The 14344-nt window shown below is 40.7% G+C and overlaps 1 protein-coding gene across 4 annotated transcripts in view; it reads right to left on the reverse strand.

Moving 5' to 3' along the window:
- Positions 1-14344, reverse strand: part of adam12b (ADAM metallopeptidase domain 12b) — a 91627-nt gene that overhangs the window by 27495 nt on the left and 49788 nt on the right. For all 4 annotated transcript variants that reach the window (XM_085427880.1, XM_085427879.1, XM_085427878.1 and 1 more), the window contains 2 exons: positions 13498-13646; positions 274-451 (listed from right to left, as the gene is read on the reverse strand). In XM_085427880.1, coding sequence (XP_085284006.1) covers positions 274-451; positions 13498-13646 — 327 coding nt within the window. The remainder of the gene's footprint in view (positions 1-273; positions 452-13497; positions 13647-14344) is intronic.

Genomic DNA, 14344 nt, shown 5'->3' on the forward strand with positions numbered 1-14344 from the left:
TTGGGAATAAACATATTGATTTGAAGACATGGTTTACTATAAGCAGAGAATATTTTGGGAGGTTTTTGGGCATCTTGGAGAAAGGGATACTCTTTTATTTGTCTGAATTCCGATTCTCCAAACTCACCAAGGGGAAGATTGACTGAAAACATTTGCTTTCTATGCACTTTCACATTTAGCTTTACATGCCCTGTTCAGTGGTAACCACACAGGTGGAGATTGATCCACTCCAATGGTGCAGGTGTGGTTGAATGCCTTTTGTGTTGACCTTACCTCTGGCTCCCCGCAGTCACACTCTTCTCCCTCCTCCACATAGCCATTGCCACATTTTTGGCCTCCGTAAAGCACCTTGACCTCCGGCATGTTGTACAAACACATTCCCACGCCTTTCTCCAGACTGGCGGCAAGGTCCTTCTTACTGCATGTGCTGAACACGGTTGGAAAGGGATACCTGCAACAAGAATGTAGGAACAAGGCTGAACAAAATGAAAGAATGGAGAGCATTAATACAAATTCCACAAAGATAAAACTCCTTGATGTGTGCCTTTAACAAAAAATATGTCAAGAAAAGTGAACTCAATCACTCTGCCTTCACTGCAGCCTTTGTTCAATCTGCTCACTCGAGAGGTCTTTTCACACAAATTTAATGGTCTACTGGCATTATATGAACTCCATCTCGATGGATTTTCTATCCTACATGATACATAAATGGTCCTTGAGATGTCCAATATAAACATTTTCTCTGGCAGCTACATTTTCAAGAGTCATATCCTGGTTAGAGAGGGACAATTTAAGCAACTGATTGGATGGAAGAGGTGTGGTGTGCTGGGATGTGGATGATTTGTGTCTGAGCATGTGTGCATGTGAAACCTTTATGAAATACCAAGCCCGAAACCATATCATTTCTACCGCATTAATTTCATTCCCTAGTATCACTTACCTGAAGTGCTGACTAACGTCTAATTTAGCGAGGAAAGAAATGGAATTTCTTATAGAAAGGAAGAAAGTGTTATGACTTTAAAGATGAAACTGCGTGATATGCCAATAACAGCTGTGAAGCCCGGGGAAACGGCCCCTCCTGTTGGAGTGAGTTCCTGCGACTCCACAAACCAAAGAGATAAATAGGGCATTGAAGGAGGTGAGGGACTGACACTGAAAAAAAAGAAAATAAATAAAATGCAGAAAAGTAGGACAGAGGAAAGGATTCGTGCACAGTGTTGCCAGAAACAGACCAAAGGAGAGTGGACAAATAGTGGAAAAAAACTAGAGGGAGATCAGGAATAAATAAATCGTGGACTAGAAGATAAAAATCTTGCTGTTTGGACAGGAGTGGGGACAGAGATTTGGTCACGAGTGGCAAAAAGCCTGCAAAGAGGCAGCAACCAACCATGAAGACGCAAAGAAAGTGACATAAAACATCTAAACAGATCCCAAATGGCTAAAAAGGAAAAAGGCAGGGAATGATTAAAACAGGACAAACCAGTTCAAAATGACCCTCAAGACTTGCAAAACAATAAAAAATAGACATTTTAATCATTTTATATGCCCTGTGTCAAGTTTGGACTCTCAGTTAAGGCTTGAATAGTAAACATGCTAACAGAATAAAACACAACCCAGAGGATATATTGCATTACAACCCAGCATACAATAGCAACATAACCGAGACTCCGGCTACATTCTTCATGCCAGCAAACAAACAGGAACAGCATCACAAAAACACTCAGAGAAAGGCAGGCTTTGGGGTGTAAAATGGATATCTCAGAGCTCACACAGCTCATCGAGGGACACACTCGAGCTTCAATAAAAAAAGAGGACGAGAGGAGGATATGGGGTGGCAGGGAGCGATGGCTAGCGGAGAGGATTGGCAGACGTGGCACGGAGAAAAGGAGCTGGCATTGGATGCTTGAAAAGCTTGACATCAGAAAGAAACATGTCACACACGTACTTATGCAGCGATAGACTGACTGGGGTCTTCAAACGCAACGGGGTGTGGAGGCTGTCTGCAAAGCTTGAGGCTTGACAGGGCAGATTTGTGAAAATTCAACATTACACAGAATATGTTTGTGGAGCCTGGCAGTGGACAGAGGTGGGGGGTAGGGATGTGTGATGCTTTGCCTTTGCCTAAGGGGGATTTGGCTGTTGCAACTGCATGGATATTTCACTGTTGTTAGCTGACTATAGTGAAGCTCCTCCTGAGGGGGCTTGAGATAAGGGTGGTGGCATTCAATGGAAATGGACTCTGCATATATATATATATATATATATATATATATATATATATATATATATATATATATATATATATATCTGAAGAACACAGAAAATCAGTCACTCCTGAGTGAAGATGCTGCTTCCACTACACTTACACTGTTCACCTTTGAATGTCGACTGCTTTCATTTCTGACACACCACAGGCCAATCAGTCTGTCTCTGTCCACCCTTGTCTGCTCACGTAAGCCACTTGTTAGAGTCTTTTTACCACCATAAGGTACTCAGAAAACAAGCTCTGCTGTCCTGTGTGTGGATAACCATGCATGAAATCAAGGACAGACAGGCTATGCAGTTCAAACCACACAGCACAGTGCAGACCAAGCCCCCTGTAAATAGCACAGTCTGCTTCTGATAACAGAACGCAGGCTTGCTTCAGGAAAGGAGACGGAGTGTACATGAGGGGTAAGGAGAGCCTGTTCTCAATAAATTGGCATTAATGGAAAAAGCTGGGACAGTTGTCAGCAGCATTTCTTCATGGAGGAAAATACAGCTTCTCTGGATCAAATTAGACCCACATGGAAAGTATTAGAAAAACCCAGAAGATAAATGTAATGTCAAGAAAATAGGAGTGAGAACCAGCGTGTCTACAGCTATGCTTTGTCTGAGACAAAAGCTTGATCATTGATTATTCTCGTAACTGAAAACACACTTTATTATCCCTGAAGCCTAAAGCTTGTGTCTGCTATCATTACTAAAAACACTGATTAGCCCTCCCACTGGTTAAATAATAAAATAGAATAAAAACTACACAGTGAACGTGAGCTAGAAAGAGAGCCTAATGTAATCTTATTGATGGGGGTTAGAATAAGTAGAATGACATTTAAGCCATTTAAATGCAACTCTGTGCAAGATGCGCTCCGTCATTTATACGCTTGACTATTTAAAGTAAAGGGCACCTCGAGCGGGCATAGTGGGAGCCAAGAAATTGCTCTAAATTATCTGCCTTTAAGTGATGTCTAACGTGGCCAATGATGTGTATCAGCAGGGCTTTGATAATTGAGCTGTGACGCTAATCTGTAGCTGACATTCCTCCAGGTAACAGCTGCCCACTCCATCCTGGCAACAGATGCAGTGTCAACCCGACAGGGTGCCCAAGGATGCTGTGAGAATATCTCTGTCGCCCACGGCCCGATGCGGCTCTTTATGACAATGAACAGAAACAACAAAGTGGCATCCTGTCCAGACGCAGATGAGCACGAATGCACAATCAAAGACAGAATCTGTGGCGACGCCTCTCAAGTGTTTCTGTGCCTCTGGGTGAATGTCTGCGACTTTCAACCAGAGAACGGAAATTAATTTATGTGAACAGGAAAAGAAAACATTAAATTACTGTTCACTGGGTATGTGATGCAGGCAAGAAGCAGAGAAAATGTTTCAGTGCAGTGGCTCGCTCGTGAACTTTATGTAAAACTCTTAAAAATGTGGTTTCAAATATATTATTTCTCTTCAGTGTTAAATAAACTACGCTACATAAGAAAAAATCTAAGATCAAGTTGAGAGGAAAAAAAAACGTCCTTAGTGAAGTTTTTAAGGCTAAAATCTCTGCTGCACTTGCAATAAATTGTTTCTTCCTCTATATATTTTTTGTGCACCCTCACTGCTTCTGCAGCTCTGTGTAAGGAGCACAGTAAAAAAATACTTCAATAATAGGAAATCGAACCGAGTAAGGTCAACAGAAGCATGCAAGTAGTTTTCTGTAAACCTCCTCTGGGAATGGCTCCAATGAGCAGATCTTAGTTTGCAACAGATCCACATCAAACGTATGCAGTATTACAGCTGAGACCACACGGCTGCTCCGCTGTCCAAGAAATTAGCCGAGCAGAGAGTGTAGGTTTCCCTGGACAATACTGGTTTAAAGCCCTGCACCCTCTCCAGGTGTAGTTTGCTGGGGTGGAACTAATTTGGCTGCTCATAAGAGTTATACAAAATCTAATTAGTCACATGCTTTCTGGCTGTCATTACTGTTTGAAAGGCAAATATGTCATTTGCAATGTGAATACCACACACTGTTAAAGATCCTAATCTCATCAGTGTTGTACAGCCTTATGAATCTTTGCTTCTGACTGAGGAAAATACATCTCACTGACGAGCAGTAGCAGTGTCATCATCAGTGAGAGGGATGAAAACATCTAGTATTTTTATTGTGGCAAAGCAGTTACGGTTAATCTAATAAAAATCTAATAACAACATGTATAATTTTCTGTCTCATGCCTCTTTTATTATAAGAGAGGATTTGTTTATTTCTCAACTTATAGCTTTTGATTTCAGAGCAGGTAGAAGGGTTAGAAATATGTCCCCCTGGTAATTTAGTGTCTTTAGTTGTTGCCTGAGCTTAATTGCTGTTTGTTCAGATCTAATCTATGGATAAAGGCATGCCTGGGGTAGCTTTGCAGACACACACCACTCTTGCTAGACCTCATCATGCTCTTCTACCTGACGTTTTGACACATTGGTGGTAGAATATGAGATTAGAAAAAATAGAAATAACACATATCCGTCTATCAGCACTCCAAAGACACTTACAGCAGCATCTTGTCTGTTCACAGCCTCGAGATTTGAATTCTAATTTTATCTTTTGCAATTTATTTAAAGTCCTCTGTTACAAGAGATTACTTTAAGATGAACATGAGGTGCAATCTGGGATCTTCAGGTAGGTCAGAGATGTCAAACTCATTTTCCATCATGGGCCACATACAGTTCACTTTGATCTTAAGTAGGCTGAGAAGTTTAACGTATAAAGACGTTTAACTACACATTAAATCCTAATTCATATAAGAATAAGAAATGCAGTTTCAACAGTGTATCTCAGTTTTTCTACATGCTAAAAATAAATCCACTTAACGTGTGCAGTGACGAGGAGCTGATTGAGGTTTTAATTCTGATGAGAACTTACTAAATGCTGCACCTGATCTGTTCGGTCGCTCTCCATATTGATCAAACTAGCTAAACCATCTAAAACATCAGCAATTACTTTGCTGTATACCAACATTTTTTGAATAGCAAGCTGGATGAATTTTTTTTTAGTAAAAAAATGTATTTCATTACTTTATTCACTCAGGAGATTTTTCCATTTCTCTTCAAAACATTTTCTGAGCCCAGGTCAGAATAATAATTTTATTCACTGCTTTTACTTGATTGTTATCAAGTTCGACTGAATGGCAGCCAGTATATTTGTGCTGACTGTAAAGGTCTTTCAAGCATCCTGTCTTTTCTTTTCTTTTGATCCTCCACAGTCACTGCAAATCAGATATGACAAATTAGCAAGACGGTGCACAGTGCCAGGTAACTGCCATGGTCACACGTGTTACTCTACTCACTTAAAAGACTGGAACTAGCAACGATCATCTTAGTAATCAAGGCCAAGCTAAGTAAAAGCCAGTTTTTGCAATCGGCCTTTTAACTCTTGCTCTTTCAGTGCAGGTAAACAAACTGTATATATAAACAAAGCATTGGAAGATTAGAAGGTAAAAAAAGTAGCAAATTAAGATTTTCCCATTTCTCCAGGTGGTAACAGTTTATCTGCAGGCACTAAATGTGTGAGCATGCTGTACATGAATAAAGCATGAATCTAGTGCAGAACTTCTTTACCCTTCCTTCCTCCACTCATCAGTGTTCAGTCACTCGGTACTTAGAGGACTTAATGATGTACGTGATCCAGTGATCTGCCTTATGCACAACATGAGTGACAGACCCACTTATCAAGTGAAACACTGGATTGACGTAAAGATGCAACACAGTGATTTAGTGTTGCATTTCTAAAAAGCCCGGGGAATAAACTTTCCCCCTTACTGTGTGGTCTAAGCCTGTTTGAAGTGGAGGTTTTCATTCGTGAGAGAAATGTAGCAAAATCTATGGCTGGAAATCCAAAACAGCAACTCTTGATTACACTGGAAGATACGTCCAAGGATGGCTGATTTGCTGACTAAAGACAGCCTGCAGCAAAAGTCAAGACGCAGTCAGAAATTTAGAGCCGAATAATCCCAATGTGAATGCCGCTACGCTCCATGTCTACAAACCATCCAATCAGAACACAGCGTAAAACGACCAATTACAACGACAGACGACATTTTATATAAACCAAACAGATTCAAAACTGGCAGAAAAATCCACGTCTCCACCACTTCCTCATTATCTCTAGCACATGTCATTCACCACCGCACTATCTGGTAGCACAGTCTGACACAGATTTCATGAGACTGATCTTACAGAGTGTCAAACTCAATGAAAGTACAGAGAATTGTCAAAACTAAAGCAGCAAATTGACACGACAAATTGACATGTCACATTTTTTTTAACCCAGTAAGGCTCAAGCTCCAAAATGACTAAAGCCTACTTTCCCAATAATGCAACTTAATAGCACAAAATTGGTGCTTCGAAATTAGCCAGGCCAAAGGATTCCTGGCGACCGCTGCACAGTGCATACCGATTAGATTTCTGTCGGACTTGAGCAATCAGGCTGGCTGATTTATACATGGCTGCAAAAATGATACGATTGCTACTTTACACGAGAATTCCTGAAAAACTGAGTTTACTGATTGCATATAAAGCATTTTAAACGACCCTTTTTTAATTAAAAGATTCCAAAATGGCACACAAGCTGATTAGTCTAAGAAGATTTTAATTGAGATGAGATCTAATACGGTGTGAATGCTTGCCTGGCTTCCAGTAAAACCTGCTGGAAACCTTTAACACAAAAAAATTGCTCACTTAAAAGGTAAGAAAAGGAGCAAAAATTGTAGCTTTTTTTCATTCTGAGTTACAAAATGGGTTAAAGGTAGACCATCTTTAGTACATGAAGGAGCTTTTTTTGGACTGTGGCGAGCGGATGATTCCTGCCTGATCATGTCAGAAGGTTGTGAGGATGAGGAAATGTCAGTCAGGTGCTGGACTTAGGAAGGTCTGTAGACGGAAGAGGCACTGGTTAAATGAAGGCTATGAAGGGCTCTACTGTTTATGGGGCCTTTGACTGACACTGGACTGTCTCTGCTGCTCTCCTAAACTGCATTTCAGACTGACATGCATCTAGCCCAGGCTAAACAGGAGAGACATGTTTGACCTTTTGGGAAATGTTAAGCTGCTACTCCAGACGGAGCCTACTGTGATTAAAAATCCAGAAAACAAACAAAGCACAAGCCACACTTCCTACATTTACCCACTAGCACTCTTACCAGCTTTCTCTCTCTTTCTTCAGATTTTCTGTACTGTCCCACTTCACCCCAGTTTTGGGCTCTTCTACTTATAAGAGAGTGACAAAAGTCACACAAGGTCCTTCATATTATCTTGACAAAGCAGTCACCTCTTGGCCTCAAAATCCAGCCACAGTACCCCTGCTGTGCTTCATCAGTCTACCCAGTAACACATATAGACACAGGAAAGTACTTCTGAGCTTTCTGTCCACGTTCATATGATGCAACTCTTGGCTCAATTTCTAAAGAAGACACCCCTGCTTCAAAACGTCCATGTAAAACTCTCCTCTCCTCAGCACCTCAGTTTCACTTGTTAAGACACAAATCTCCCACGGCCAGTCTCTATGGCTCACAAGCCCGTCACTGGTTTTCATGTTTACCCAAAATAATTCCTTCATTGTCGTCTTTTTAATGTTTGTCTTTTGCTCTCCCCTCTATCTCTTTTTGTGCTTCCCTTCTTGCTTTGCCACTGAGGGAGATAAAAGACAAATGAAACCGCAGCTCTCCTGCTCCGCCCGTCTATCCATGCATAAAGCACCTCTCTGCGGATCTCTCTCTGTGTGCCCTGGCCCTGATTGCAGCTGGCAGCGTCACTGATAATCACGTCATTTAGATGCAGCCTGTCTTCTCCTCCATTAGCAAGTCTAACATGAGACTATCCCAAACACACAGTCAAACAGCCTACACTGCTTTACAATGATGTGCTTAACATTCTGGAGGCATATGAACCAAGGGTCAAAGGAGGCTGCTAATATTAAAAAACAAAACCAGATCTGTGATGGGGGAAATGAGATCTAGATTGGTTTGTGAAATTATTGGTTTTGTTAACAGGAAACTGAATTTGGGCTGATAGTTTAGGAAATTCAATTTAGGAGATAGCTGGCTAAGTCATGCTTGAACTTGGGTAACTTCATAATTTTTATATTCGAAGCAGGCTCGCAAACGCTGGCAAAACGTTTCCCATGACAAACTTCAGACTACGAGCAGAGACAGATGCTGCAGAACGGATGCTGTCAGGACAGAAATGCTGTGTAGGCAACAGAGTTAATCACCCTTAATATTACATGCAAATTAATTGGAGTCTATGTAGAAACTTTTTATGAGTTTGAAGCACTTATGCAGTTTTGGCTTTGGAAGGAGCAGAATAATAAGAAACACAATACTGATGATCCTAAACATTTCTAGCCAGCACGTGGAGAGCAACATTTATTTGGAGAAGGTAACAAGGCGACTCAACATGTCCTCTCCTTTTAGCTAAAGTTTGGTCTCCACCAAAAATAGGAGACTCTTGAGCTCTTTAGCTAATAGTTAGTTCTTTACTTTGTTTGGGCAATGAATTCACATTAAATTAGGCAGATAAGGTGAAAGCTGGTTAATTCAGGTTTTTTATAAAATCTTATAAAGAACACAATTTTTAACTTTTTAGAAAAATGTTGTTGTCATTTATTTAAAGATGTGTTTTGGGGTAATTTTTGCTGAACAGGACAGTGATGCAAAAAGGAAAGGAAGGGTAGAGAGCAGGGGAATAACATGCAGAGAACATCTCAGGGCCTCTGCGGTGGCCTTATGGGATTTGGGCTGCCTACTCGACCCGGCAAACTAAAGCGGCACCCTGGGATGTCTTCTTTTAGAAGTCACATTTTAACCAAATCTCATCTTTTTTTTGGTGGCTGAATAGATTTAGCCCAGAAAATAAAATAAACTACAAAAAAAATGAAGTGAACACTTATGAGCTTGATCATCAGACATCAGTCTGTCCAGTTGGTAAACACACCCATTTAATCCGTTGCTTTGGTGCAAATGAAAGTACCCCCAGACATACAAAGGAGCAGATATCGGTCCTTCTCTGGGCTCATGATGCAAGGGTCTGTCTCCTGGTGTCTCCTCCTCACGCGTAAGATTAGACTGGGAGACACAGCAAACCTTATTTCAGCATGTATAGGTGCTGGACAACTTGTGCAACCTGAATGGGCTCCAGGTACTATCTTATGCTACGACTACTGACAAGGACACTACCAAAAATGCAAAACTAGAGAAAATCAGTCAGAAGAGATAAGGAGAAAACATGGTCTGCAAAACCATTTTCTTTCTGGGGAACACTTGCTGTCACCTTCACTTACACCAGGGGTCAGCAACCTTTAAGACTCAATTTGGACCTGGTTTCCACGCATAAGAAAACACTGGGAGCCGCAAAAACTTTTTGACATCAAAAATGAAGATAACACTGTATATATTGTTTTTTACTTTTATGCTTTGTGTGAACAACTAAGGTGTGTTGCTTATGAAATCCATGAAGTGCTACAGAGAAAATTACATTTTATTTATGTAATTAACACATTTTGAACTCTTAAAGAAATATAACAAAAGGAAAGACACCCAGCTGAACTAAAATGATCCATGTAGCAAAGAAAAACTGTTGTGAGCCGCCACCCTTATATCGCCTTTGGGCTTTTGGAGCCTTGACCTGACTTTTAAAAAATACTTAGAAAAAAAGTACTATGCTGCTAAAAAATGAAAAATAGATATTTGCAAAATTCTGCCTAAATATGTATTTTACCAGGTTAATGTGTGTGGCGGGGCGTGGTCTGCAGCACCGCTGCAGGGGAGGAGGACGCACCTGAGCGGCAACCGCAATCACGCCTCCCCGCCTTAACGTCTGTGCTATCTATGCTGTTGTGTTGGTGTGTGTCGGGCTGTGAGCTGCAAAGCTACAGCCGGCTATATGCGTACAGCAACCGTGTGTGAAAAGGGGTCAATAAAGAGATGCTGAAAAGCATGTTCATGGAAATCGTCGGGTCTGCCGTGACATGTTTACAATGGGAATGAACCTCTGCGCACAGCGTCTGCAAATCAGGGCTGTACGAAGTCACTTTCATCTTTACACAGGACTGTAAGCTGTCATCTGTGAGGCATGAGCTGTGTTTGTTTGTAACATAGTTCACAGTGGAGAATAGTTGCTGACATAATGTGGATCCGAAGATCCATAATAGTAATGGTTGAAAGTCTTGATAAATGCACGGCGTTTCGGCGGGTACACTGGCTTCCGCGAGTGTGACGCTTATTTTGAGAGATGAAAAACTAATAGAATATAATTTTATTTTTTTATTTCAATATCACAATAATCTTCCAATTTAGAACTACAAGTTAAAAAAGAACTAACATAAATAAAATACACTTCAGCTAAATACTTCAAATTTATTTTCCCAAACCACGCGGAGCCGCAGTATAAGGACTAAAGAGCCGCATGCGGCTCCAGAGCCGCAGGTTGCCGACCCCTGACTTACACCAAAGCAGATGAAATAGGTCCCTGCAGTTTAACTGGCTTTATGTTATCCTGTGATAAACTGTTCCCTTAATTTTTTTGACACGTGTTCATGGACACAGTGCTTCATAGGGTGCCACTGTTACATTATTATTTTAAAAGCTAAATATTGATACATTGTGTCAGTGTATCAACACAAAATCGGCATGCAAAATGTCAGCGGATCAAGGCGTGTGCATTTATTCCACATGGTTGGCAAACAGAGGAGCGGGTAACAGAGTAAAAGGTCACTGATCATCACTCTCAACTACTAATGTAACAGTGCTGATAAGTGGGGTTTTGCTTAATTAAGTTATTTATTTATTTATTTAGAAAATGCGGTATGGTAATTTTCTGAAATTCTCGGCATGACATCACTAGAAGATGTTGTCAGTATGCTGGGGTCTGACATGCACTGCATTAAAAAGTTTCGCTCTAATAGATGTTCTAGCACGAAACAGCAGGATGAGGCCAGAGGTTGCACGAATGCAATGTTTTTGACAACTTCTCCCTCCTTTCAATTTATATGGTAAGAGGTCATTCAGGTTTTCTGGGAACAGTTCTGGCAAACATTATACAAGTTACATTATTTGTGTGCCTGTTATCAGATTTCATGGATTTTATTGTCTGCAGTTTGTTTCTTCTTGTCTCTGCTTAGTCCTAGAAATTATTTAAAAAATTTTTGGCTTAGTTTTTAATGCCAAAAGGTCAAAACAAGTGTCAGTAAAATTATTTAGACAAAAATTCATCCTAATGTGCTTGTTGCTTCAAACTCAGAGCCCCCGTTTCTCCTGTCATTTCAAATACACGACAAACTGCAAACAACTGTGTTTAATTAATCTTTCTGTTTTGTGTTGTCATCCATTTATCCACGTGCAGTCTTTATTCAATTTCTTGACTTTTCTTGTGTTTATGCTGCCCTTTGCTGCAATTGTTAGCTGTGATTATACCCATATTAAACCATCCCTTCCTAATGCCCTTTCAGTGTGAGGTAATGGGGGAGGGCAGAATATTCCTGTTCTGTGTGCTGTAAAAAAAGCATTTCAAAGTTTATCTGAATCTAATTTTAAGCTTCAACAGCACATGTTTTATAAGGCTTGGCAACCTTTCCTGCAATATTCTCCACGGACAAATCCACAGCCCCATGTGTGTATGATTTAACTCCCCCAGAGATAATGTGTGCAACAGATTGGGTTATTGTCGGCATGTGGGTTTATTTTAGTTTTTTTTCTTTGTTTGTAGTTTGGAAACTCTATAAGAATATTTGAATAATAACAGTTATGATGCATTTCAGGGTTTTGTCTTCTTCACAGTGTATTCATGCCGATTCATCTGTGGCTTGCGGGATTCACCATCAGACAAACCAGACTGGCACCAGACCAAGGGTGAAATCTGGTATTGAGCTCTGGGTTCGCCTTATCTGCTCGCTGTTTACTAACAGTCACAGAGTCCATCTCTTGCAGCAGCTCTGTTATCTCAGCGACCCAGGCAACACGAGCAGAATGCTAGAGCAGCTGCTCTAGTCTCAGGCCAAAGTGTGTGCATGTGTGTCTCTCTGTGGATGTGATTTAAACCTTTTCTCATTCATCAACTTATAAACAATGGAGCATCATGTACAGATGAAAACAAACCCACCAATGCAAGTACTGCAGTGAATGCTTTGTGATTGGTTCAGGTACAAAGGAAGCTAGGCTGATAAACATTTTGATCTTGTATCCCAGCTGTGGCCACAACAGAGAGCAAAAACCCAAGTCCCAATTTTAAAAGTTTATCTTTTTTCAAATTAAAAGCCACGTTTTCAAAAACTAATTTGTCAGAGAACACGACAGAATGAGCACTTAAACTGTAAGTGGACAGTTAAACCCCAAATCAGTTTGACATATTTTACCCCCTGGCCTTTAACAATATTTATCCATTTAGATTATTTTGGTGTCAGTTGCCCAGCTTTGAGAATATCTGCTGTGGAAATGTCTGCCTTCTCTTGATACTATTGAACTAAATGGGATTCAAAGTTGTGGTGCCAAAAATACATGAAAAAAAACCCACAACACAAACCCTCAGCAGCAGGGCTTATTTCCAGAAATCATGACTCGGTTACGAAAAAATAAAATACACAAACTTTGCTGTGAGGAGCTTCATGTCGGAACCGTTTTCTCTTTTATTGAACAATACGCCAAACATCACTGTGCAGAAGAAAGAGCCCATATCCTCACGTTGAAAGGCACTTCCTAGTTTAAGCGTGACAGGATGTAAACATTAACCCCCACTCCTCGCCCCCTCAGCCGAGCGCTGATGTAAGCTAGCCCCAAACTTCTTTAGGTTGGTGTATGTAGACAACAGAAAAAAAATAGTTCCTACATGAAACTGCTCACGAGTTTTCATTTTTTTTGCTTTTTGAGTAACTAGGTCATGAGTTCTGGAAAAAAAAAAAGACATTGCTGCTGAGATGTTTAAAAGTATTTTTATTGGCACTTGGTGAAATACAAGGCAAGTACTATCTCTTTCCATTACACTCAAGAGAAGGCAGACATTCCTACAGTGAATAACTGTAGAATAACTGGGCTTCTCAAGCAAAACAGTCTAGATGGATAAATGCAGGTGCAGGGGAAAAAACATGTCATATGGATTTTGGCGGGACAAATCAGCTTAAAGCTACAATCTAAATGCAAGTGTAACATTGTAATACAACTGAGGATTAAAAAAACCCAATTAAAATAAAAAAGGTGGCAAAAATCTTACCCTGTGGAGGGGGTCATGATGCAGCCTCCGCGATCAACGGTCATCCTGCAGCCGCAGCCGCGCTCTGGGGTGTCATGGTTCATGCCAAAATTGTGACCCAGCTCATGTGCTAAAGTCACGGCTGCACCCAGCGGGTTGTCGGAGTGATCCTATAATGGACAAAAAAGTGAATCCAACATGGTAAATGTGTACAATTTTGTGCGTTTGACTATGCCTGAAGTTATTTAGGGAAGCTATAAGCGAAGAAAAACAACAAAAAAGTGAACTGAAGTGAATTATCCCTCACAAAAAAAAGCAAAGAAAAGAGGAGAGTTGTCAAAGAAGACCGTTTTTAAGCTGCAGTTTCAAAAAACAGTAACTGTCCACCTTGCTCCTTTTGTCCTTCTCCTATTACTCATTCTCCTCATGGAGGCCGGAATTCATCTGCCATTCCACTACCCCTGCAGACCCAATCATACCTGCTGCCAGTGGAGACAGCTTCTGCAGGAAGTCCCTATAAACCTATCTCTGTGTGACTTGGTGCTGCATTGATAAGCGAGACAAGGGAGACAGAGATGGAGAATGACACGCGCGAAAGAGGAGGAAGTTTCACTTTCTGCTAGTTTTATAGACAGACTTGGTGGGAAGAGCCAGACAGAGATGGGGGGCATTTGGAGGGTAACCAAGATATTAAGTCAGTGTAGTGTATAAAGCATGTGTGCCAAGGTGAACGGGAATGGTAGTAAACAATGACAAATGACTACAATCAAAATGTGTTATTACTTTGCCAAAATTCTGCTGTTAGATAAAATACATCATTTTCCGCAAACTGTAACAAAAAAAAGAAAAGAAAATCACCAACAGGTTT

Source organism: Rhamphochromis longiceps, linkage group LG13 (genome assembly GCF_057381845.1).
Source record: "Rhamphochromis longiceps isolate RC_006_pf linkage group LG13, R_longiceps_female_GT1.1, whole genome shotgun sequence".
Taxonomy (NCBI): Eukaryota; Metazoa; Chordata; class Actinopteri; order Cichliformes; family Cichlidae; genus Rhamphochromis; species Rhamphochromis longiceps.